Source organism: Mustela erminea, chromosome 17, assembly GCF_009829155.1.
Source record: "Mustela erminea isolate mMusErm1 chromosome 17, mMusErm1.Pri, whole genome shotgun sequence".
In the NCBI taxonomy this organism is placed as follows: domain Eukaryota; kingdom Metazoa; phylum Chordata; class Mammalia; order Carnivora; family Mustelidae; genus Mustela; species Mustela erminea.
The window spans coordinates 67,143,663-67,169,241 of NC_045630.1; the positions used below are offsets into that span (position 1 = coordinate 67,143,663).

Genomic DNA, 25,579 nt, shown 5'->3' on the forward strand with positions numbered 1-25,579 from the left:
GGAAAACTCCAGCATATCCAGATTGTTGGATGAAGGGTTGCCTCCCTACACAAAACTCTTGCTCACTGTTGAGACCACTGCCAGCCCTCAGGGGCTTCTGAGTCTAACGTGAAGGGGTGGGTCCTTCGGAAGCCACTGTTATGGCAGAACATTAATTTTTCTTTGAAACAGAATTTATCTATCTTGCTTCCCTAGATTACAGGCTAATTTAGTTTCTGCTTTCCCTTCAGAGAAAATTCGTGAAGCACCAGGCTTTTGAAAAAGAGGTCCTGGGCCGAGCTGATGAGGTAGAGGGAGTCCTCAGACTGGGGGAATCTCTGATTGACCAGAAGGCATGTGACATCAGTGAAGAGACCATGAAGGTAGGGATTCTGTTCAGGGTGGTTTGGGCTAAAGGCACGTGAGGAGAATCCTCTTCTTCCTTTAACGTTTCCGTGGGTGGGCATGTGGAGTGTGTTCTTTGGTTAGCGATCTTCCCTCTGGCTGCCACATAAAGAAGGCAGGAAACCATGATGCTCAGAGCTTATCACTTCTGTCAAACTCAGTACCTAGAACTCTGAGAACGTTTTAGACCTAAATCCTAAGTGTTATCATGCTTGTTTGATGTTTTCTATCCCTACTGCCAAGAGTTTTGGCACTTAGGCCGGCACCAGTCTCTCTATGCAGCCCAGGACCCTTTCCTCAAACTTCCTTCCAACACCTCCTATTGTTTCCCAGACTAACTAACTAACTGGTTAAAAATGTATGTCATTCAACGGTTGGCGGGTTTTGGCTAGTCCCTAGCTCCTAGCCCCCTCCAGTATCCTTTGAAGTTGTCACAGGACTCAGGATCCTAAAGACCATAGTGATCCCCCAATTTCTTTGGGTTAGGATCAACTGAAAGACCTGGAAGACCACTGGAACCACCTGCTTGAGAAGACAATTGACAAAGGACAGAAGCTCGAAGAGGCAAGTCGCCAACAGAGGTTCAACACGGGCATCCAAGACTTTAAGTTCTGGCTCTCAGAGGTAATTATACTCAGAATGATGGGGGCATGTGAGCTTAATAAATACGTGCCAGTAAATGGATTATGCATGAACAATTTCCTTGACTTTCTTGGGAAAAGTTGGGGGACATGATTGCTAATGTTCTCCTTAAAGGCAGTTTTCATCTGGAAGCTTCATTGCATTTTCCTTTATTTGCAGGCAGAGACACTGCTGGCCATGAAAGACCAGGCCAGGGACTTAGCTTCAGCAGGAAACTTGCTCAAGAAACATCAGCTGTTGGAAACAGAGATGTTGGCCCGAAAGGTAAGCGGTGTTGGAATCTCACTCCTCTGGGCAGGATGGAAATGGTTCCGACTGCCCTCTCTCATCTTAGGAGGCCATTTGAAAATATTTTCTTGCAAAACTGACCTTAGCATTCTTAGCCAGCAGTCATTATAACCAGATCAAATCTGTGAGCTGCAGAGCTGTGACATTTCACTGTTAGCCACTTACCGTGAAACTACAGTTCTAAGGAAGAGGATCCAGGAAGGGGATCCTAAAGCTATCTTGTCTACCTCTTAGTGATGCATTCGCATAAACTCACTATCCTCCAAAGCTCATATTTGATCTGGCCTTTGAAAGAACGTTTATTTTACATAATTATAGAGAGCAAAAAAAAAATAATTGGAGTGTGATGTCATGTACAATGATGTTGAACTATACATACACTCTGGAAATTCGCTGGAGAATTCCATTTGCCTTCCAACATCAAGCAAAAGTGTGTCTTGGGAGCAGTGATAAACATGTTGGCAGGTATTGATTTCATCCTGGAGAATTTTATATTATCAGTTTTACTTGGTGGCAGAGGTAGACACAGAAAGGACAAGAAGTCAAAGGCTTTCTAAGTTCCAGAGCTTTAGGACTTGATGACATTTCCCAAGACAACACTAGAAGGGCAGACTTAGAATAAAAACAGACAGAAGAGCCTGGGTGTGCTCTGGACGTGGCCACCCTAGAAATGTTATGGTAGAATAGGTCTTCTTGAATACTTCTATCCATCAATCTGTGCCAGACTCAGTACTGTGAGGAACAGAGTCCTGTTTGGAGACACGCACTTACACTCATTTTCTAGCTGGGAAGAGGAGGAAAAAGCAAGGGAGAATGTCAGGAGGTGAATGGACAGGTTGAGGATTACAGTCACGTTACGCGTCGTGCTCTCTGATCTTGTCCCCATCCGAGCTGAGATAAAAGAGCATATCATCCAATTGACTATCTTCAAAAAGAGTCTATTTGACATAGTCTTTGAACCTGCACCAGTGTGGTTAAAGTCCAGGGCTGTTTTTCATACCTGCATTGTTCTGTTCACTGAGCATACCTGGAATTTCTAGGATGCACTCAAGGATCTGAATGAGTTGGCTGCTGAACTGCTCTCCAGCGGGACTTTCAATGTTGACCAGATCGTGGAGGAAAGGGATAATGTCAATGAGCGCTTCCTGAATGTCCAGGATTTGGCAGCTGCACACCATGAGAAACTCAAGGAGGCCTATGCCTTGTTCCAGTTCTTCCAGGACCTAGATGATGAGGAATCATGGATAGAGTATGTACGGCTGACCCACACTGCACCAATAACCAAAGAGAACAGATGATCTGCCAAACACATTCCCATTTGGTGCTGAATTGAAATATGTAATTGTTTCTTACAGTTGGTATTACCTCTAACCACGCTTGCCTTAGCCTAAAGTTAACATGGGTTTTATTCTTCTCAAATTACCTTGCTGTATGCAGGCAGAAGGAGACAGGCTTAGAGAAGTGGAGAGCAATTCACGTACACTCTGGGAACAAAATTAAGTAACCGTGTATGCTCCCTTGTTCTAAACAGTTCATAGAATGTGTAATGTCTGAATGAGACAGCTGGGCCTTTATAACGTACTCAACTGATGAGATCCTTGTCATTTAAAAAAAAATATTGAAACAGTAGTTGGTTAACATGCAAAAAAAAAAAAAAAAACCAACCAAACAAACTGTGCAACACTGGTTTCCAGAATTCAGTGATTCTTGCCTTCCACATAATACCCAGCGCTCATCACAACAGGTACCCTCCTTAGCCTCCATCACCCACCTAGCCCAGCTCCCGCACACCTCCCTCCATCAATCCTCAGTGAGTTTTCTGTCTTTAAGAGTCTGCCTCCCTCTTTCTCTTTTTTCCCCCTTCTGCCATGTTGATCTGTTTTGTTTCTTGGATTCCACATCTGAGCGAAATCATAGGGTGTTTGCCTTTCTCTGACTTATTTTGCTCAGCACAAGACCATCTAGCTCCATCCTGGGGATCTGAGAGGCCACCAGACTGCACACAGGACATCACCCAGTACCTGCCATGGTTTCATTACTAATTTCGCTCTTGTGGTCAAACGTGTGATTGGGAAAATCTTAGTAGATCCTATTATTTTCCCGACTTCCCATTTAACCTGCCTCATTGTGTTCCCCTTCTATAAGCCTGATGATTCTTTCTGGTAACCAATGAATTAGTGGAGCCTTGTGCTTAGGGCAGCAAGGAGAACATCTCAGGAACCTCAGAAACAGTGAGATGACAGAATCTTGTCGTGCTTTGTGGCGGTGGTCAAACGCTTTACACTCGGAAACTACTCAACAGCCGTGGCTCCTACCATATCAGATCTTTATATCCATTCTACCTAAATTCATTATTGATATTCATAGGCAAAATAATGAAGGCCATGAAGACCACGTATGCACATAGGGTCGTTTATATGTGTGTGTGTATGATTTTCACACGTTTGGAAAGAGAATCATTTCTCTTTCCAAAGAGAAATGTGTGTTCTTGAGCAAAGAAGACAAGACACACAGGTAGACAGGCGAGGGAACGGACGGGACGTGGGGACCAGCATATCATTTTCATTTGTGTTGTCAGAAGTTTCGCAGAAGACCTCTGGTGCTAATTATCTTTGTGGTTATGGACACCTGAGTGTTCCAGAATTTACTACCTTCCCACCCCTAGCCACACACCCACTCTTAGAAAACCCGTGTTCTAGCATGACCTCGCGTGTCTAAAGCGCTATCCATTGCCTTCCTTGGTCCCAGGGAGAAGTTGTTACGTGTGAGCTCCCAGGACTACGGGAGGGACCTTCAGGGGGTTCAGAACTTGCTGAAGAAGCAGAAGCGCCTTGAGGGGGAGCTGGTTGTCCACGAGCCCACCATCCAGGTAGGAAGGGTCGAGGCCTGTGGATCCGTAGGGTGATGCTGCACGAGGGGGTGGAGGCATGCAGGGCCACGGGAGCTCGGCATCGAGCTCACAGCCGTTCTCCCCACCTCTGCACCTTGTCTCCTGTGAGCAGGATTCTGCCCAGGTTCTGTGCTTTTCCCTGGAAGGGACACTTTCAACACTGCAGGCACAGTTGACTCTGGTGCAGGCTGGGACATCTGGGAAAGTTGTACTTGAGCCGAGCCCCAGGGGAAGAAGACAGCTCTGCAGTGCCCTGTGACCATGAACAATGCAGAAAGCAGGTCACGGAATGTAGCCTAGCACGGACACTGAAGTTGCACGAGGGGCTGTTTAGCATGGTGAACCTGATGGCAGGTGACTTCATTCTCCCAAGATTTTCATGACCACCCCAAGTACCATAGAGTTTATAAATAACATAGAGGCCAGGAGGGGCGGACTGCCTTGCCAGGGCACTCTAACTAAATGGGGAAGGTCTTCGGGGTAAGGTGACGTGGGTGTGTGTGTCCTTCAGAGTGTGCTGGATGCAGCAGACAGACTGGGAGATAAGGCTGCTGTGGGGCAAGAGGAGATCCAGGAGCGGCTGACTCAACTTTTTCAACACTGGGAGGAGCTCAAAGAGTTGGCTGCTGCTCGGTGAGTGGGGGTTAGGGGGTCAAGCTGTGTTCCTGGGTTGCTGGTCCCCAGCTCCCCTTCTCTGTTTATCATCAAAGACCCTGCTCAGATGCCAGTCTGTCAAGAAGCTTGCCCCCACAACCCCAGGGAGAGGCATGGAGGACCCTGGTGTCCATGGTCCGAACACACGTCTGCTCCCACGCATACTTGCTTTTGTCCTTTATCATTATGGGCCTCACGTGCCAATCCTTCACACCAGGTCACACCCTTGGGTCTGTCTTACTTTGTACACCCCCCCCCCCCGTCCCAAGTTTAGCACTGTGTGCCCCTCGGAACTAAAGACCAAGGGGATATATTTTCTTCTGGAGAGCCACATAGCCATTGAGAACCCTGAAGCCACAAAGCCAAAGAGAACAGTTTCTGTCTAGGATTCCATACCTACTGGTGGCAGGAAGACATGTCTTTCTGGGAAATACAAGGAATCTTCTAGCACTGTGAGCTGCCTTCACCGTGTAAGAGGAACCACAGTGCTCTGAGTGGAAAGAGACACTACTTCACTGATGCTGTCCTCTAACTCTGATACGGGGCCCTCGTGTTTGGATAAGTCTTCCTTCCCCTAAAAAAGATTCCCAGAGAGCAGATGATGCCAGAAAACAGAACTCTTGGGGCCAGAGCCTCCCCCATTCACAGGAGCTCAGGCCAGACTGTTCTGAGGCTCAGGCCCACTGCAGCTGCCTCGTGTAGCCATTCTACTCGCGGTACTTCCCCGAGTCCTGCTGTCTTCTCGTCCTCACTGAGGCTCCCTGCCCTGTTGCAGAGGGCGTCGGCTGGAGGAATCTCTGGAGTACTTGGAATTCCTGCAGAATGCGGAGGAGGAGGAAGCTTGGATCAGTGAGAAGGAAGCTATGGTTACCCGAGGGGGCTCTGGAGACACACTGGCCATGACCCAGGTGAGCCGGAGGCTGAGCGGCCAGTATTTTCCTTTTGTTTGAATCTTTTCTTAAGTAGTCAACACTTCATCTATGAAAAGAATCACTCTCTGGTGGGAGAAAAAGACGATGGAAATATGGATACTCCTGCCAGCTTTAAATATGAAAAATCAAGGTGCAGTGATCTAAGTAACGTGCCCAAGATCGTGGAATCAGTCAGGTGTGAAGGCGGGACTCAAAGCTCAGTCCCATGACTTAGGGTCTTTCTGTGACTTCAAGTCATCATTGTTACAGACCTTCCCTCCTAGGGGTAGGTTCTCTAAAGATTCCCTTTATTACTAATATTACACCGAATAGGAGAGATTCTTATGCCGGGACATTGGTGGTGGTTTCTAGAAAATACAGTTTTAGCAGAGCTACCTGGCAGGTGCACCAGTTCCACAATTTAGAGACATCCTTGTAAATACAGTGTAGAGTTTCCAATAAAGACAAGAACAAATGGTCCACATGATCTCAAGTTAATATGGATTTTTAAAGCTTCTGAGAGTGGTCATAAGAAAATAATGTTTTTAGGACCTTGACTTCTGTGTCTACTGGCCTTACAACTTAGGGATTTACCAAGAATTCTCTGTGAGAATTAATTCGCTTTTATGTGATGACATAAGGAAAGGCTCACACTGGCAAGAGAAAGGTTAAAACCTGCATAGCGTACAAGTCACACTACCGACCCCTTTCTTCTGAAAAGACTTTTGGGACATGTGCACCCATGGGACACATTTAAATGGTTTAAGGTTTCACCTCAAATATTCCCAAAGGCTTCCCCTTTCTAAATGAAACCTTTGGTCTTGAGAATTGGGGACAGACATTGCAGTTGTAAGAATAAAGGGAGGCCCCATGCTACCATCTACCCAGGTTCCTCCAATGGCAGCATCTGCTGGGACCCTGACCCCGATGCAGTCAGGACGCAGCACATCATCCTCTCCCCGTTTACAGAGCATGCCTTCCCTCCAGCCCCCACCCCATCCTTAGCCCTGGGCAACCACCATTCTGTTCTACGCCTCCACAATTTTTGACATCTCGAGAACGTGGTGTAAATAAGCTCACATGATATGTCCCTTTGGAGGGTCGGCTTCTCATGCAGCATAATCATCTGCTGATTGAATTGATTCAGTTGTGTGCAGCCTCAGTGCCTTTGTCGTGACTGCTGGGTGGTATTTCATGGGATGGACCTACCAGTTCAATCTGCTCATCTGTTGAAGGGTATCGGTTTCCCCGTTTGAGCTGTTAGGAGTAGAGCTGCCTTTAATATTCATGCAGAAGATTCCTCATAAACATGGATTTCATTTCTCGGGAATAAATGTCCAGGAGTCCAACAGCTGGGTCATAGATTAGCAGCGTGTTTGGTTTTGTAAAAGCAGTTAATAGATACAGAAAAAAACATACATACATAAAAATACATAATAAATATAAAAAATTTAAAAAATACATAAAAAATCTTTCTGGAGAGGCTGTACCATGTTGTACACTGGCTGGCTGGGTGTGCGTGACCCTGGCTTCCTTCCTACCCTTGCAGGATCTGAGGCCGTCATCATCTTTATCTTGGGCAGTCTGCTAGGAGCGCAGGGTAGCTCATTGTGGTTTGAATGTGAATTTCCTTTATGGCAGACTTTTTATGTGCTTATTTGCCATCTCTATATTTTCTTCAGCGATATGTCTCCTCTTCTCTGTTGCCCATTTTCTGGTCCAAATGATTGTTTGCTCTAACTGTTGACCTTCTGTGCTTTGTGTCAAATCTAAAAAAAAAAAAAAATTGCCTAGTCCTTGAAAGATCTTGAAGATCTTTTCCTATGTCTTCTTCCAAAAGTTTAGAGCGTTGAATTTTAATTTTAGTAATCCATGTAGAGCTCACTGTTGTCTGAGATGAGAGCTAAGGCACGCTTCATCTGTTTGCGCAGGAACGTCCAGTGGCTCCAGGGCTTTGTTCCACAGCATCCCCTACGGCCAGCGTGCCACTTTCACAACTGCCCACACCACTGTAGATGATGCGTGGTTTTGTAGACAATGTAGGGTTGGATCAGATGTTTGAACCCATTCTGCCAATCCTGATCTTTCAATAGGAATTTCTATACCATCACATTCAGAAACTCATTTTAATGAAAAGGTTTTGCACTAATGTATGAATTCCAGGAAAAGATTTTATGAAGCTTTTTTGCTAATCCCTCTATTACCTTAAGCTATCTGTCTACCTAGCCCTTCTATGTCATCTTTCATGAAGAAAACACTGACCTTCTGAGTGTTTGGTTTCCTGAGCTCATATGCACTGGCTAATAAGAGAAAAGAGAGTTGTTTACCTGCTGTTGAATTTCAATTTCTTTCCAGGGATCTCATCTTCTCCTTTTGTTTAACATGTCAGGAGAAGAGAATAGGTTTCTGATCTACTTCTTGCAATCATGAGACACATAATAGATATATTTAAAATATGTTTTAAGCTTTGGCTTTATCAACTTTTAACACAATATTAAGGAGGCTACCTAGGAATATATTTGAAAGAGGGACACCTATCCAATTTTAATTAAAGGAAATTTATGTTTGATGTGGGGTACCTGAGCTTCTGAGGTGTCCAAGGGTAAGCACAGAAAAGACACTGGAAACAGAAGGTGGTGGTATTGAAGAGACTTTATTTCATGCATTATGTGTATATGAAAACTTAGCTGAATCAGTCTATTTTATACAGTGGATCATGTGTCCAATCTCCATATATGGTTTCTGCATCAAGTTGACATATAATACAATCATACAAGATCATTAGCCCATCTTGTACTTAAAGAAATAACCATCTTATTTTATGCCTAAAAACACCATACAACAGAAATCCTTTTATTTTCAAAATGTGGTAGTTAAAAGTATGAGAGTCACACGAAATCTGTTTCTTCCTTTGGCCCAGGTTAGTATGCAATGTAGAAGGAAAAGTGGACAGGTGTCTTTGTGACAAGATGAGGCAAAGGCAGCAGAGGCAGCCCAGGCCTTTCAGGATGGGATTAGCAGTGGGCAGAGCAGGCTGGACTGGGTAACACGCAGAAGAACACTGAGAAGGAGGAGACACAGTGTTCCTGGGCTTTGTCCTAACTCCATTCTCCATCCTTGCAGCAGCAGGTAGACATAGAGAAGTTTAATGCTGAGGTTCAAAACAGCTCAGAGTTCCTTTAGCTACCTTTAGGTCAGTTTTTCTTTTTCAAATTTTTTAAATTTTATTTATTTATTTGAGAGAGAGAGGGAGAGAGTGAGTGAGCAGGAGAGCAGGAGAGAGCGTGAGCAGTGGGAAGAGGGAAACTCAGACTCCCCACCGGACAGGGAGCCTGGTGCGGCGCTCCATCCCGGGACCCTGGGATCATAACCTGAGCCAGAGGCAGATGCCTAACCCACTGAGCCACCCAGGTACTCCTAGGTCTGTTCTAGGTATAAGATGATACTTATTATCTATATGTTAGATACAACTTTTCATGGAATTATATAAATTTCAAGATGGTGGAATTCTTACATTTTACCTTGACCCACACTTTCATTCCGAAGTTCAGAAAAAAAAGCTGAAGTTCACACAGTAAGTTAGAAAGAATATCACTGTAGTCCTTTCTCTCTTTCTTTTCTGGTAAGATTACCCCTTTTGGCAAGTGAAGAGCTTCAGGAGAAGCATTCACCGGCATGAAGGGAGAAGTGGACACGCCCCTGTTCTGTCCATGTAGCTCAGTCGTCCCTGTGGGGAGCGTCAGTGGGAGTCAGAATGGGGGTGGGTTAGATTGTCCAGGCTTGGAAGTATTGATTCTCACGGACTCATTTATGTAGAGCTTGCTAAAGAAGCACGAAACCCTGGAAAGTGACTTTGCGGTCCATGAGACCCGAGTGCAAGATATATGTGCTCAAGGAGAAGACATCTTGAATAAGGTGAGCAACTCGGGGGTTCCAGGCCAAGCTCATTTTCCAAAAGGGATTGCTTCGAATATAGTATCCTGAGCAGCGCTAAAACTCACACATCAAATTTTAATACTCTCTGCCTAGCTACCTTGTTTTTGTTCTGAGCAAATAGTTATCTCTTTGGTTGCTGCTTTTAATAAATTCTTTTTTCAAGTTTTCAAGTATATCCTGCAGATGCCCTTCAGTCCTTGGCTGACCCTTTTACTCACTGTGTGCAGAACATGGCATTTATAAAGATCTCATGGCAGGATTTGGTTATAGAGTATTGTAAAAATATAAAGAGGTTTCTTTGTACGCCACTAGGGAGGAGGACCAGACTGAAACCTCCTTGTGACTTGAAAATCATTCTTTTGTTTAAATGCTTGTTTTTACAAATCCTCACTGATTAAGTGCTACATAAAGAACCTTAGACAGAGGGCATTCCAGCTAAGAAGGCCACACTCGGGTAGACAAACATGCGAAGCTCTCCCAAATGCTAGAGTGGAAATAACCATCCCAGGCATGGATGAAAAATAAAATAAATGCATTAGACCCAGAAGAGAGTAGTTGCATATTTGGAGTGGGGGAAATGACACCTTTTTTATCATAGTAAAGAATTCCAACTTTTATCTCCGGACATCCACCCATGTATCTGTCTCTTCTTCTCCCTTCCACCTTGGTGTCCCAGGAGAAAAGTCAGCAAAAGGAGAAGATTTCTGCCAAGATCGAGTCTCTCAAAGAAAAGATCCCTTCTCTGTCCATGGCAATAAAAGCTTGGAAGTTGCAACTGGAAGACGATCACGCCTTTCAGCAGTTTAACTGGAAGGCTGACGTGGTGGAGGCCTGGATAGGTATGACGTGAGAGGGACAGAAGAAGTGCTGGTGGGTTCCACTGATAGGTCCTGGGATGTTTTCACTTCCCATGGGAAGAGAGATCCTCCCTCCTCACCGACTCCTACGCTTTCTGGACATAATTACACTCACATTTGTGTGCTTGTGTGTGCACACACACACCTCAGAAAACATGCTGATGGCTGACTGCAGACCAGAATTCCAGAAAACACGTTTTTGGGAAGTTGGTGATTTTATCTGTGATATTCAAAATGATAGAGCTGTGGCAAAACATTCTTTAAAAAGCAGTGTGTTTGATTACTCCCAACTTATGTTTAATCTGCAATTTTCTTTTCTTTTCTTTTCTTTTTTTTTCTCAAGATACTCAGAAGTTCCCTTAGCTCTAGCTCTGTTCAGTCAGTTCTATGTTGCACATGTCCGAACAACCCATCCATCAGCCTCTACTACTCCCATCTTCCAGTAAATGATCTACTCCCAAGTTAGGGGTCTTGTGACCTAGAGTAAATATTTCTTCTCTCCTTACCAAGGCTGATTCAAGAGCAGCTACCTTTCCCCTCTAATCAATCATCTTTGCTCTCTAGCTGAGAAGGAAGCAAGTCTGAAGACCAATGGCAATGGGACAGACCTCGCTGCCTCCCTCACTCTCCTGGCAAAGCAGGTGAGGAAAGGGCAGCACCGGGGCAGGTGCCAGGCACGTCCATGGCCCACATACATGGAAGTTAAACACTAGGATTATCTTGTTCCCCAAGTCTGTGGTTTTCTTATCTGTAGGATATGAGATATTGTTACCTTTTCCTTTCCCAATGTTGGTCACTTGCGGTTTTTCCTCCCTCTCCCTCCTACCAGTCTTGCTGTTGCTAAGAGTAGATGATTTTTATTAAATAACCAAGTTTAAAAATTTTTCTTTTTTTATTATTTTCCATTAATATCTTTTTACATTTTTATCATTTTATTTTACTTTCTTTAAGATTAACTTATTTTAAAAAAAATCTGTTGAGGTAAACATTTAGAACATCAAATATGTAGGCATTCTCCTTTTTTAGCATTTTGATGTAAGGTTATAAATTTCCCTCTAACATTGCTTTGGCTGCACCTCACAATTTCATATGTTATTTCCGTTATAATCACTCAGATTAGATATTTTTGTTGTTTCTAATTAATTATTTAAGTCGTTGGCTATTCCACAGTTTATTTCACTGAAATTCCAAACATTTGGGAATTTTCTCTTTTTTGACATATATGGCTAGCTTAATTCCCCTTTATTTTAAAAACACATTCTATATTGTTCTGGAAGCTTGAGTTACATCCAGCAAATGGCCTGTTTGTGAATAGTCTATGTATAGTTGAAAATAATGTGTGTGTTTTACAGTGGTTTATATTACCTGTCAGATTTTGGTGGCCAATCATGTTGTTTAAATACTTTGTTATTTTTATATATTTTGAAGCTAGTTTCGCAGTTGTGTTGACATTTCAAATTATAAAGCATCTTAATGAATTGATACTTTTAATTATGAAATGTTCTTTCTAATAACATTTCTTTAATATTTTTTTTTTTTTTTTTACTGGTCCTATAGCAGTTACTTTATTTTTTTTTTCCAGCATAACAGTATTCATTATTTTTGCACCACACCCCGTGCTCCATGCAATCCGTGCCCTCTATAATACCCACCACCTGGTACCCCAACCTCCCACCCCCCGTCCCTTCAAAACCCTCAGATTGTTTTTCAGAGTCCATATTCTCTCATGGTTCACCTCCCCTTCCAATTTCCCCCAACTCCCTTCTCCACTCTAAGTCCCCATGTCCTCCATGCTATTTGTTATGCTCCACAAATAAGTGAAACCATATGATAATTAACTCTCTCTGCTTGACTTATTTCACTCAGCATAATCTCTTCCAGTCCCGTCCATGTTGCTACAAAAGTTGGGTATTCATCCTTTCTGATGGAGGCATAATACTCTATCCCCAGGGGTACAGGTCTGTGAATCACCAGGTTTACACACTTCACAGCACTGCTGTGAAGTCTTTAATATTTTTAAAAGATTTTCTTTATTTATTTGACAGACATAAATCACAAGTAGGCAGAGAGGCAGGTGGGGGGGGTGGGAAGCAGGCTCCCTGCTGAGCAGAGAGGCCAATGCGAGTCTCTATCCCAGGACCCTGGGATCATGACCTGAGCCAAAGACAGAGGGTTTAACCTACTGAGCCACCCAGGTGCCCCTCTAATAACATTTCTTGATTTAAAGTTTTCTTCTTCACATACTAGAGTACCAGGGGTTTTTTTTGTTTGTTTGTTTGTTTTATTTTATTTTGTTTCTGAAGTATATATCAATTTCCATCCTTTGGTTGTTTTCTTTTATTTCTTTACATTTATGTCTTTATATCCTATATTTTTGTTGTTGGTTTGATACATTTATACACTGTTAAATGATTGCCATTGTAGCATTAGCTGACACGTCTATTCCACTATGTAATTACCACTTCTTTTTTGTTTTGAGAACATTTCAGATCTACTCTCTTACCAAGTTTCAAGTATATCATACAGGACTCTGAGCTGTAATCATGTTATACATTAGATTCCCAGAATTAGTGATTCTTTTAGTTGAAAGTTTGTATTCTTTGACCAATATCTCCTCATTTCCCCCTCTTTCCAACCCTTGGCAACCACCAGCCTACTGTTTCTCTACATTTGACCTTTCTAGATTCCACTGGTGAGTGATATCAACAGCAATTGTGCTTCTCTGACTTGTTTCATTTAACATATGCTCTCAAGTTTCATGCAAATTGTCACAAATGGCAGGATTTCCTTCCATTTCATGGCAGAATAGTATTCCATTTCACACATACACAAACACACACACAACACATCTTCTTCTGTTTATTTGTTGATGGACACACAGATTGTTTCCATATCACGGCTAATATGAATGATGTTGCAATAAACACGAAAACATGGAGTGCCTTCATATTTTACATGTGCTTCCTAAAATTTCAGGGTTGAGTGTTGTTTGTCTACTTTGATCATTTTATTGGAATAGTGAGTTCATTTACATTCAAAGTCATGTAACTTGTGAATTTTGATTTAAAGCATTTGTACCCTCCCCCTCCCCTGTTCCTCCCCCCCTACGTTTTGGTCAGGGACTGAAATGATTCAAGAGATATATATATATATATATACATATATATATACACATATATATATGTATATATATATATATACCTATATATACATATATAGAGAGAGAGGTAGAGAGAGAGACTTTTTTTTTTCCCTTAGGACTTGACCTTTTCAGGTAGCTCTTACTTCTAGGGCCTCTTAAAGGTTCAACTAAATCCCTTTTATTGGTGCTGCTCCTCTGTGTCCTCAGTTCAGTGCTGTGATGCCATTGAAGACTCTACTTAGCATCTTTGACTCTTTGCGACTGTTTTCTGCTTGGCTTCTGGGACTCCTATCCTATAGAGTTTAGGAACCCATGGATGCCTCGAGGGGAAAACAGGCAGAATATTGAACCAAATTTTTTCCACCACTGCTCCAGTCCTGGCTGCCTGGTTCCCCAGAAACTGTCTGTTTAGTCCCATGAGATTATCAAGAACTCTGAGCAGCTGCTTTCCCTCAGTCTCTTGACCTATGTAGCTCACGTGTCACAGGGAAGGGTGACAGAGACTATTACTCTGATTTTACTACTATTTTGCCTTTCTAGAGTTTTGATTCCTGGAAGTCTAGTGACCTTAGCTGTGTACCAATCTCGTTCAAACAGCTGATGTGTTGTACTTTTATCCAACAATTAAAGTTGTTCTCAAAGGAAGAATTATTTAAATACAAGCCACCGTGTAAAAGCTGGAAGTATAGTGTCTAGAATTTTGTGATTTTGATATCAACACCACACTAAATGTGTAACTGGCCTCTCTAGGGAATCTGTTGTTAGTGTGCATACTTCCAAGATCTCTAGCAGTGCACCGCTACTTCTCAGAACACAAAATCTAACAGGGGTTGTAAGAGACTGAGGAAGGATGTGAGCTATGGGGAGCATTTAGTTTGGATTCCAAAAATGAAGATCATATCATGCTGCAACATTCCTTTATTATTGATTATATAGCTAACCTAAGCTCTGATTATAAAACATGCATCCACCAGAACTTAGCCATAACTCCAGCCACAAATGTTCATGTAGGTCTCAAAGTTATGTTTCCTTTTGCTTGGCCCTCTCTCTAATTCTTTCCTAGACCTTCTCTGGTCCATGATGAACATCTGGTGGAACCCAGGTTTGAATGGTCCCTGGGAACCTACATTGTTTCTCTGTTCACAGCTCCTCTTTGGGTCTTTCCCAGGACACTCTGGATGCCAGCCTGCAGAGTTTCCAACGAGACAGACTGTCAGAGATAACTGACCTAAAGGACCAACTGGTGGCTGCTCAGCACAGTCAGACCAAAGCTATTGAGCAGCGCCATGACGCTCTGCTGAGGCGCTGGGAACAGCTGCTGGAAGCCTCAGCAGCCCACAAAGAGAAGTTGCTAGAGAAGCAGCTGCCCCTACAGCAGGTAAAAAAAAAAAAAAAAAAAGGGCTTTCCTTACATTGTCCTCTAACCAAATGAAAGGAGCACTCAGCAAGGGAAACCTGAGTTCTTATCTTGTGTTGCCCTGAGCTGGGACACCTTGTATATGTCACTTCACATATCTGAGCCTTGATTCCTCCATTTGTGAAATATGACTATATTACCACTGTCTCCTGCTGGTCTGTGTTACAACCATTGAGAGAGATCATGGACCTGAGAATGCAGTGCAAGGCACTAAGCTCTCTATAGGCTTATGTGATGACAATGTTCTGTCTACTGGTGGTTGCTAAGGTTCAATGCTGATCATAAAAAAATAATCAATAATAAAAGAAAGTCAAGATACTCGGTGAAATTACCGAGCATTCCTAGACCATAAGAAGTCTTGTACCAGGCAGCAAGTCTGGGTAGGCCGGAAAGGGAATTAAGAAACAAGCACACAGATAAAAATCAGTCAGTCTGGACCCCTAACTAATTATCGAAGGGCTTGGTACTTACAGAAATAAGTCCTAAGTGAAAAACTAAATAAATTTATGGGCAACTTTACACACATATATGCGTTCTACATAGAAGGATGTTTTACATATTCATTCTATTTTGCTTAACTTTCAACCTCTGCAAAGAGGTTTGTCATTTGATTTCCTGCTTATAGAATCTTTGTAAAATACAGAGACAATGCATAATATTAAGGAAGTGATACTAGGTACCTTATAGGTTTTTGCGTCTTTCCCGTGTAGGGAAAGACTCTTTTTCTGTATGGGCCCATTTTACAAAGAGAGTGCCGAAGGGAGTACAGGGTAAGACGTAATGGTCTAACACCTTTGACCTCCCTCTTCCATTTGGACCAATTTTCTCCTCCTTAACCTCCATATTTGGGAATGAAAACTCATTTTCACATTTACCTTAGATAAATCTCTTGGGAAATACAAACTGCTGACCCTAAGTCTATGGCATATTTTAATCTAAAACCATTTTTGGTCACCTAATGTTTGGAACAATCCATACTATTTCTTTTGTTCAGAAATTCAGACAGTTCAGTCATTCAGAGCATCTGGATAACTCCAGACCGTAACAGAGGGATAAGGATACAGTTTAGAGGGTAGGAACTGGGTTGAGCCCTGAATAAATTTTGGAAAGAAAGCAAGAAAAGGACTTGGTACAGACAAAAAGACACCAGAGAGGCGTTGTCTTCAGAAGAGAGAAAGAAGAAGCCAGCAGAGTGGGAGAGACTGGCCTAGCCCATCAGTGATCTCAGATTGAATGATTCACCCATTCATTCATTTAATGCCTACTTCTGCATGTTTGCCATGTGCCAGGAAGAAGGAGGGCACACACTTCAGAATAAGAAACCGTGAAATCTCATCACTGGAAATGGACCTTGCTTCGTTTGGACTCTTGGCGCTAAAACAACTCTAGGAGTCCTTCAGCCTCTTTATTTGTAGATGTTGAAGACTTGACTAGTTTCACATCAGGGGACCAGGACCTGGGTGGTGCCCCAGATGCACCCGTGCACCCACTGATTTCATGTCCTCTGTAGTTTCAGTTCTGCCCTCTTGGAGAGCTGACCCTGAAAATACTTGAATATGGTCTTTTTAATCCTCAGTCTTTTCTCTTGCTGACGGCCTTTATCAGGAAAGATGGAGATGACTTTTTTCTCTGCAGGCTGAGGAGCTGTTCATGGAATTTGCACACAAGGCTTCCGCTTTCAACCACTGGTGTGAGAATGCTGAGGAGGACCTGTCGGAGCCTGTGCACTGTGTCTCCCTGAACGCGGTCCGGCAGCTGCAGAAGGATCATGAGGCCTTTTTGGCCTCCTTGGCCGGGGCCCAATCTGACTTCAACAATCTGCTGGAGCTGGACCAGCAGATTAAGGCCTTAAATGTGCCCTCCAGCCCTTACACGTGGTTAACGATGGAGGTGCTAGAGAAGTTCTGGAAGAACCTGTCTGACATCATCAAGGTAACGGCACACAACAGAGGCTTTCTTTCACGGTGGTGAGCATGACAACCCAATGTATTATACAAGTTGTGGGGGGATCTTTTGAGAAAGAAAGGACACAGTTAATAAGTATGCTGGGTCAGCAGTCACGAATAGGAACTGTCTAAGGAAATGTCAGAAATGTGCTCATGGTGGGTACAACCCTACGCCCCAGCATTCAGACACTCTCATGCCTCTGGCTGTTGAGCAGTGATTCAAGGAAGCAAACACGAGCTCCAGGAGGTGGCTCTAAACACGGCGTATGAAAGTTCATGAGGTTCGTGTATAAGTTCACAGTCTATAGATTCCCTACAACCTTATTTTATACCTACCTCCAAAGTGCCTTTTTAATGTGTTTATGTATAATTTTATGTGTATAATATTATTGATCATAGAAACTATGGAAAACATTTAAAAAGTTTCACAAAGAAAAATGTCACCCAACTACCACCAATTTTATTTTAGTTTTTAAAAGATTTTATTTATTTATTTGTCAGAGAGAGACCACAGTGGTGGGGTGTGGGGGGCAGCAGCTTGTTGCTACTTTTCCCTTTAGGGCTGTGTTTATGTTCATTTAAATGAAGATTTCACCTAGAAAAAAAAAAATGAGAAGAGGAAGATTTGCCTTTATTACTAGCTTATTTGTTGCTGGGCTTGGTCTTAGTGACACCTGCAACCACTTTGGGGTGTGAGGGGAGCTTCCCGCCCCTTTGCAAGGAGAGGTGGGCAGGAGGAAATACAAGCGCGTAGGTAGCACATGCTTCCGGAAGAAGTGTTAGATGGGGGGGAGGGGCGCGTGTAGGAACTAGCTATTTCACTACAAAGAAAGGTCTTCAATGTTCACGCCACTATTTGTGATTCGGGGTTTTAGGAACGGGAGCAGGAGCTTCAAAGGGAAGAAGCAAGACAGGTCAAGAACTTTGAGATGCGCCAGGAGTTTGAGCAGAACGCCAGCGCCTTCCTTCAGTGGATCTTGGACACCAGGTGCACAGTGACCCCCGCATCAGTGCGGGGATGGAATACATGCCTGAAGGGAGCGGGCGGAAAGGGGTCCTACAGCACTTACGTGGTCCTAAATTCACCATGTCCTGTGAGTGCTTCTCAAGTCTGGAACTGATGGTTTTCTAAAGCAATCCTTGCAAAACCAAGAAAAGAGAATGTCATGTCACTGCCCATTGTCCACATGTCCCTATTCTCACCTAGATACTCTCATTTTTTATTCCTGTTGCCTGTGATTAAGTCTGAAATAACATAGGCCCTTATGTCTGCACTTTACAAAGTGCCTCTATACCCATGGCCTCCATGCAAACTTGAAAATTGTATAGAGCAGATGTGATTACCTCTGCCTCCAAGTGTGGTAAGAAGTTCCCTAGACAAATGGACTCGCTCAAGGTCACATATGTATTTATGGGCATGAGCCTACTGTGAGCACCTGCAGTGAAGCTATCATGCTGCCTGATCACGGAGCCCTGGTGAGAATCAGTGAGATACTCTACGCTAATTGCTTTTATTAGAGGCAGAATGTCTTCTACACGAAAATAGCATTTGTCACATGCTCCGGGGCAAATGACCTGGAAAAGAGGAGACTTGGAAGGTTGTAATACATTAGAATAAACGTCAAAGTTGGTGGACCCTATCCAGTAGCTGGGTCAGAAATGGGGACTTCTGAGAGTTGAAGGGGTGGTTTAGACAATCCGTGATATATCCTGTTCCTACAAACCCAACAAAGAAAAACCAGATGGTGAGCAAAAGGAAAACCTGTGTCACAGCTAAAAGTCATGGGGCAGAAGCAGAGGAAGCACAGCTCATCCTCCTCTCCCTCTGGTTTGGTCCCTCATCCATCCCCTGGCAGCATGTGCCCAGCACTGAGCACATCACCTGAAACCAGAGCTCTTCATCCTAACACAGCAGCTGCACAGAGGCTCTGAGTTCCTCCAAGATGGAGAGACTCCGGGAGCAGTGCGAAACAGGCTCCTATTAGATTTAGAATATTTCATTCATCTAGGGAAAGAAGATCATTGAAGTAATTTGTGTTAATGTGTGATTTCTCTTTTCTCTCATTTGATTCCTGTCCGGACCTCCATGCCCAGGGCTTATTTTCTGGACGGGTCAGTATCTTATGTTATTATGTCTGTTTTGTTCTATTCTGTAAAACTAATAATGAGGAGGACTTAGCGCCCAGGCATCTCCGTCATCACCTCCGTCACCATCAGACCCAGAGGGTGCCTGACTGACAGGGTGGGGTGGAGAGAGAGCGCTGCGTGTCCGCCTGTCTGCATCCGACTCGGGGGCGTCTGAACCTCATTCGGTTCGGGGCATGTGTCGAGTAAGAGCCGTGAGGAAGGGACGGAAGCCTCGCAGACCCGAAGAACAAGAGCAGACCTCCCTTCTCTTCTCCTCCATCGGGCAGCTTGCCGGTCGGCAGAACAGTTGTTTCCTGAAAATCTGGTGTGACGATTCAGTTCAGAGGAGCCGTATAATAGACACAGGAGTAGAGAAACGTCGGGTGTTGGAATAGGTCTGTCTGGGTGAAATACTGACTTCTGATATCTGGTTCATAACTAGGTCTTTGCTCCAAGAAACAGGAACTCTGGAATCCCAGCTGGAAGCAAATAAAGTAAGTAACATTTGCTGATTAGCTGAGATATGGCCAGAATTAGGAGGAGTGCAAGGGAAACGCTTTAAAGGCAACCCCCGTAGTACTTTTTAGGTAAACTCCCCAGGCAGAAGGTCAAGGGCCTCAGGGTCTAGTTCCAGCGCTGCCAGTAGCTTGTGTTCTAGCCTCTCACTGCCGCTCCATGGGCATGGCCTTTGGTTTACCTCAGTAACCTCGACTTCTGTGTCTGTACAATGGAGTTCATAATACAGGCGTCACAGTCACTGTGATAATTAAGAAAGAAAACAGGTGCAGAAGCTGTCATCATTGACAATCACTTGATAATATAATTAAATCCAGATGGTCTCTCAACAGCTGAGTGAAGCAACGGGCTAGAACAGTGTTTCTTAACCGTATTTTCATTTCTGCTCCACCTCAAGGAGAACATTTAATTAATTAAATCTAATTGCTCCCATATGAAAGGCCTTGGATAATGAAGAGTAAGATGCCATCAGGTAGGACTGATCCCTGGAAGGTCACAAGCCTTTGCACCATGTAGTACTGATGAAGTTCTTGAACCTAGGTGGGGTTTGGTGGGGTGAGGTTCGGAGCCGACGGCTAAAGAAAGAATTCTTAAGACGTCTCTGGTGCAAAAAGGTGGTTTATTAGAGCACGGGGACAGGACCCGTGGGCAGGCAGAGATGCGGCTGCCCTGGGTTGTGAGGGTAGGCATGTTATATACCCTGCTGTTGGGGGAAGGTGCGGGGAAGGGAGGTTTCAGTGGAGTTTTCATATGCTAAAGAGGGCCTACAAGGTGCCAGGATGTTCCAGGCCTGCAGGAGGCCTTGCCCTTGCTGCTGGATCAATGTTGTCTTTAGACCAGCCATTAACATTAAGATAGTTGGGAGACTTTTTGGTGGGGTGTGGGAAAGGGTGAAGAGGGGGTGCAAGGCGCCAGCTTTTGCTTTGTCCTCAGCCAGCCTCCTGCTCCCTCATCAGTACACTCAGTATCTCCATCCTCCCTCATCCTCAGAACCCTTCCCTCCTCCCCTGCTCAGGAGAAAGCATGGCCTGGATGCAGGCAGTTGGCATCAGATGTGCCTGGAGGACAGGTACGTCCTGTGGAAGTCTGTCCACGTGGTGGCAGGGGAGCCGGCTGGAGCTAGCCAGTCCCCAGTGCAGATAACTTGAGGTGCAGATTGCTAGGAGCCAGCCATGCAGGTGTCCTGCGAGTACACCTCCTCTCTGCTGCAAGATGTAGCTACTAACCCTTGGATTTATATATTACACATGACCAGAATGACTGAGGTCACATCTCCCAACCTTCCCCCATTGCATAAGCAAGGAACAAAGAAGTGGATTTCCTGAGCGGTTCATTTTTCACAGAGGACAGGAAGAGTTCCGAGAATAATTAAAAAAAGAAAGAAAGAAAGAAAGAAAGAAAGAAAGAAAGAAAGAAAGAAAGAAAGAAAGAAAGAAAGAGAAAATAATTAGAGGAAACTCAAGCTCATAGGCTTCTTCTCTACCATCCCTTGGTTTGAAGCCAGTACCCTGCATGACTGGTCTCTCCTTCTTGGCTTTTCTAGCGGAAGCAGAAGGAGATCCAGGCCATGAAGCGCCAGCTGACCAAGATTGAGGATCTGGGAGACAGCCTGGAGGAGGCACTGGTCCTGGACATCAAGTACAGCACCATCGGGCTGGCCCAACAGTGGGACCAGCTCCACCAGCTGGGGATGAGGATGCAGCACAACCTGGAACAGCAGATCCAAGCCAAGTACTGCAGACCCATGACCGGGGTTGCAGGGTGTGGGTGGGCTTAGGTGTTGGAACTTAGCCCCAGGATCTAGAGATCAGGGTGCTGAATGAAAGAGCTGCTTCAGAGATAGGACACGAACTATCTCCAGAATCAAAATTCTCTTTCTCTCTTTTCTGTCCCACAGAATGACTATTTCTTTTTATTTGGGAGTCTATTATGAAACAGGAGACCATGTTCCTATCCCCCTGAAGCTACTCATCATCCAGTTCTTAGAGTCCCTTCTCCATCTTAGGTAGTCCCTTCAGGAGACCATCCATTTTGTAAAGTCCCTCTCAAATGCCTAGAATGCAAGAAATATCCAAGGTGTAGAGCCAGAAGAGCAGAATTCACATGTTTTGTTTTGTTTTCTAAATAAATTAATTACATCAAAGCAGCTTTAGGTCTTGGTAATAATGGCAGCATTATTGTCTAGATCGGAGATTGGCAAACTTTTCCTGTAGAGAGACTGACTGATCATAAGTGTGTCAACTGTGGTGAGTCCTGTGGTCTCTGCTGTGACTACTCACTCACTGTCGTAGAGAGAATAAGCTATTGACAGCCCACAAATTCATGAGCATGTCCATGTTTCAGTAAAATTCTATTTATGGACACTGAAATTTGAATTTCATGCAATTTTTATGTTTAATGGAACACTTCCTCTTTTGATCATTTCCAACCATGTAAAGAGGTAAAAACCCATTCATAACTCACTAAACTGTACAAAAGCAAGTGGCAGACTAGATTTGGCCCATAGGCTATAGTTTGCCAACCCCTGAATTAGATGACCGAGTAGCCTAATACCCACTAGCATCCCTCTCTGTTCCACATGGCATGTCTTTTGCTACTTTTCTGTTTTATTTCTTGGGTTAATGCATGTTTTTCCTTTCAGAGACACCATAGGCGTGAGTGAGGAGACACTAAAGGAGTTTAGCACAACATATAAGTGAGTATAACTTCATAGCTGGTCAGTTCTTTATTTTCCAACCCATTCCAAGTGAATCTCCAAATAAGTAAATTTTTCCCCTCAGTGCTGGTGTAGGATCTTAAATGAAAGCCTAGATGTCTTAATTACCTTCAAGTCATGGTTTTCAATAGGTCTATGAGATTCCTGGACTTCAGAAAATACATTTCTCCCATGCTCAACATTTCACTGTCTTTGTTCCATTCCTTGGGTTAAAAATAATTCAGAAACAGGGGCAAGCTCCTCACTCCATTCTCTGATGACCTGTGATGAGTTAAAGCCTCAGCTGACCCAATAAGAACTGTTCTTTTCTGTTCTAACCTGGTTCTCTATTGAACTTGATAAAATGTTTTTGTTCTTCAGACATTTTGATGAGAATCTGACCGGGCGCCTGAGCCACAAAGATTTCCGGTCCTGCTTGAGAGGGCTCAATTACTACCTGCCCATGGTGGAGGAGGATGAACCTGAGCCCAAGTTTGAGAAGTTCTTGGATGTCGTCGATCCTGGGAGGTAAGAAGAAGACCAACAGCCAGACCATCGTAGGGGTTGGGGTTTGGAGGGACAAGTACAGAGGGTAAAATGATCCAAGAAACAGCGTACCAACTCATCACGAGAATAGGAAGACACAGACTATCCTATGTGAGTTGGGCAGGTTTTGATGCCTTGCAGGATTAGCTCAGAAGTTCATGGCACTGACTCCAACTCAGGCACAGCCTCTGTCATTTCCTCAGTCCCTGTTTTCTGCTTAATTTATGAATCTTACCTGGTTCTGAGAATGGACCTTGAGAGAAGAATCCTTCCATGTGTGTAAGGTTGTAAGGAGACCTGCATGGTTTGGAGGTCGACTGACAAGAGTGGGGTTGTGTGCCTGTGGGGGTGGAGTACAGTCATGGAGAGATCGCACCACTGTTAGGGATGAATTCTTTCTAACGCCAAAGATGACAGAATCTTGAAAAACTTGAAGTGCCTGGGAATGGGTGCTGATGGAGACCCCCAGACTGTGTAGAGGGTCCAGTCAGAGGGCTCTTGTGGGCACGGAGGCTGGGGCTTGGGAAGCGGCATTTACTTTCCTACAAGGGCATGAGGAGTGGGGTCAAAGTAGAAGTGGCAGCCCACAGTCTCAGAGTGGGGAGACCATTTCTCCCACAGGAAGGGCTATGTCTCCCTGGAGGACTACACCTCATTCCTGATCGACAAGGAGTCCGAGAACATCAAGTCCAGTGATGAAATCGAGAATGCTTTCCAAGCCCTGGCAGAAGGCAAGGCCTATATCACCAAAGAGGACATGAAGCAGGTCAGATCCCAGTTGCGTCCACTGTCACTGAACTTGTCTTGGGCCTGGCGGCCCACCGTTGGCAACTACCCTCCCCCACATATCTTGTTGTTGCTCGAACATTGTCCTGCACAAGTGACCATTTATTTGCTTCTCTCACCATTTCATTTTGCTTTGTCCCAGCTTGAAAATTAAAGTCATTCTCTAATGACCGTAAGGGTCAATTCCAATTCTGAAACTCAATTTTTAAGGCTATTTCTTTTCCCACTTCTTGAATAACCTAAATTTAGGGAATGGGGTGAAGTGTGTAGACCAAGTGAGATAGGACTCCTCAGGTAAGGGCTAAGTTGAGAAGACGAGCTGGATGTACATAATAGAAATTATAGACTTCTGAGAAGGTCTGTGATGGGAACAGGGCAGGCTGCTGCTCCCCTGTCTCTCTGTCCCCTGGGTCCCAGGTTCGGGGTATGTTGCCAGCTCCAAGGAGCCAGCTGTTTTTAATCCCTATGGCTGTATCTCTTTCTGCTTTTTTTCAGGCCCTAACCCCAGAACAAGTGCAGTTTTGTGCCTCACATATGCAGCAGTATGTGGACCCAAGAGGCAAAAGCCATCTTGCCGGCTATGACTATGTGGGTTTCACCAATTCCTTCTTTGGAAACGGAGAAGCAGCTTTTCCTGAATCATAGCAAATCTTGGTGTGGTGGGAAGTACTGGGGGAGGAAGGGACAGCAGGTATGGGGGAGGAGGGAGACCGTCTTGTGTGTGTGGGTGTGTGTATTTATTACACTTATTAGAACACCTGGACACATATCAGGCTTGGGGGATAGAAGGCATTCCCAGAGCTGGGGGAGAGGAAGCATCACAGGCTCATTTTGTATGCAACCTGTCACTACTCTGGGGACAAGCTCTCCATTTTTTCTTCGTTGGATTCTACACATCTGTATTCCTTTGTTTTGTTTTGATTTTGAAATAAAACATTTCCTTTAAAAAAAAAGTTCATTTTTTAAAGCATTTCTTTTTAATAGGGTACTGTGAAATCAAATGTTACTGACACATGTGAGCATCTGTATTTCTGAGAAATAATTGTTCTCTAGAGGTAGACAGCTAGTCACACCACAAACAAGGGTCATGGCGGAATGGATAAAGTCTAGGACTCACATCTGTAACTCACAAATGGTTTCTCTTGAGGTTTGGAATGCATATAAATTCTTACATTTGAAAATATATCATTTGAAAAGATATCTGATGATCTGGAGAACCCCAGTATTTTATCTGTGGAAGAGGAAGAAGACCAACGCTTGTGTTCTTCTCAACCTGCCCTTTCTCCATACTTCTGCATTAGAGAGGACATCATTAATCTCAGAACGACGAGGCTGTGGCTGGGCACAGATTCCTTTGCCCTCCGTGGCCCCACACTCATGCTTACATTTTAATGTGATGAAAAGAAGGTTTTGATTGACTTCTGTCTCCTATTAGACTAAGAGTTAGATTTACAAAATGAGGAATTAAGAAAAAAACAAACAAGAAAAGGGAATGCTGTCTCCAAAGAGTGTTCAGGCCAATGCCAACATTCTGTCTGGATTTGTAAAAGTCGACAGTGTTGTTTGCCAGTGAGAATCCTTCCATCACATCTCTGCCTTGTGTGAGACTACTGGTATCCTGCACTGCCTTCACCACCAGCCCATAAATACTGCCACCTGACTACCACTTTGTCTCAATCTCATCCTTTGCACAAAAGGTAGTCCTTCCTCAGTCAGGGACAAATTCTTTCAGGAACCATTCAAACGAATTTTGGTTAAATCTAAAATGCTGTCTCTGTTGCTAATAATGTATAAGTGCCTTTTACTGATTTTTGCTTGAACAGTTGGATCCTATCGAACATG

The 25,579-nt window shown here is 44.0% G+C and overlaps 1 protein-coding gene across 1 annotated transcript in view; it reads left to right on the forward strand.

Annotated features, from left to right (window-relative positions):
• The window catches only part of SPTA1 (spectrin alpha, erythrocytic 1), a 65,013-nt gene extending 40,540 nt beyond the window's left edge, over nt 1-24,473 (forward strand). Inside the window, exons 33-52 of the mRNA XM_032318843.1 lie at nt 231-362; nt 871-1,008; nt 1,186-1,290; nt 2,355-2,563; nt 4,063-4,183; nt 4,716-4,837; nt 5,634-5,766; nt 9,586-9,684; nt 10,382-10,544; nt 11,127-11,203; nt 14,873-15,082; nt 16,757-17,053; nt 17,943-18,055; nt 19,162-19,179; nt 19,637-19,688; nt 21,254-21,441; nt 22,352-22,405; nt 22,787-22,933; nt 23,573-23,717; nt 24,233-24,473. Coding sequence (XP_032174734.1) covers nt 231-362; nt 871-1,008; nt 1,186-1,290; nt 2,355-2,563; nt 4,063-4,183; nt 4,716-4,837; nt 5,634-5,766; nt 9,586-9,684; nt 10,382-10,544; nt 11,127-11,203; nt 14,873-15,082; nt 16,757-17,053; nt 17,943-18,055; nt 19,162-19,179; nt 19,637-19,688; nt 21,254-21,441; nt 22,352-22,405; nt 22,787-22,933; nt 23,573-23,717; nt 24,233-24,382 — 2,673 coding nt within the window. The 3' untranslated portion in view covers nt 24,383-24,473. The remainder of the gene's footprint in view (nt 1-230; nt 363-870; nt 1,009-1,185; nt 1,291-2,354; nt 2,564-4,062; nt 4,184-4,715; nt 4,838-5,633; nt 5,767-9,585; nt 9,685-10,381; nt 10,545-11,126; nt 11,204-14,872; nt 15,083-16,756; nt 17,054-17,942; nt 18,056-19,161; nt 19,180-19,636; nt 19,689-21,253; nt 21,442-22,351; nt 22,406-22,786; nt 22,934-23,572; nt 23,718-24,232) is intronic.
• The last annotated feature ends 1,106 nt before the right edge of the window (nt 24,474-25,579 follow it).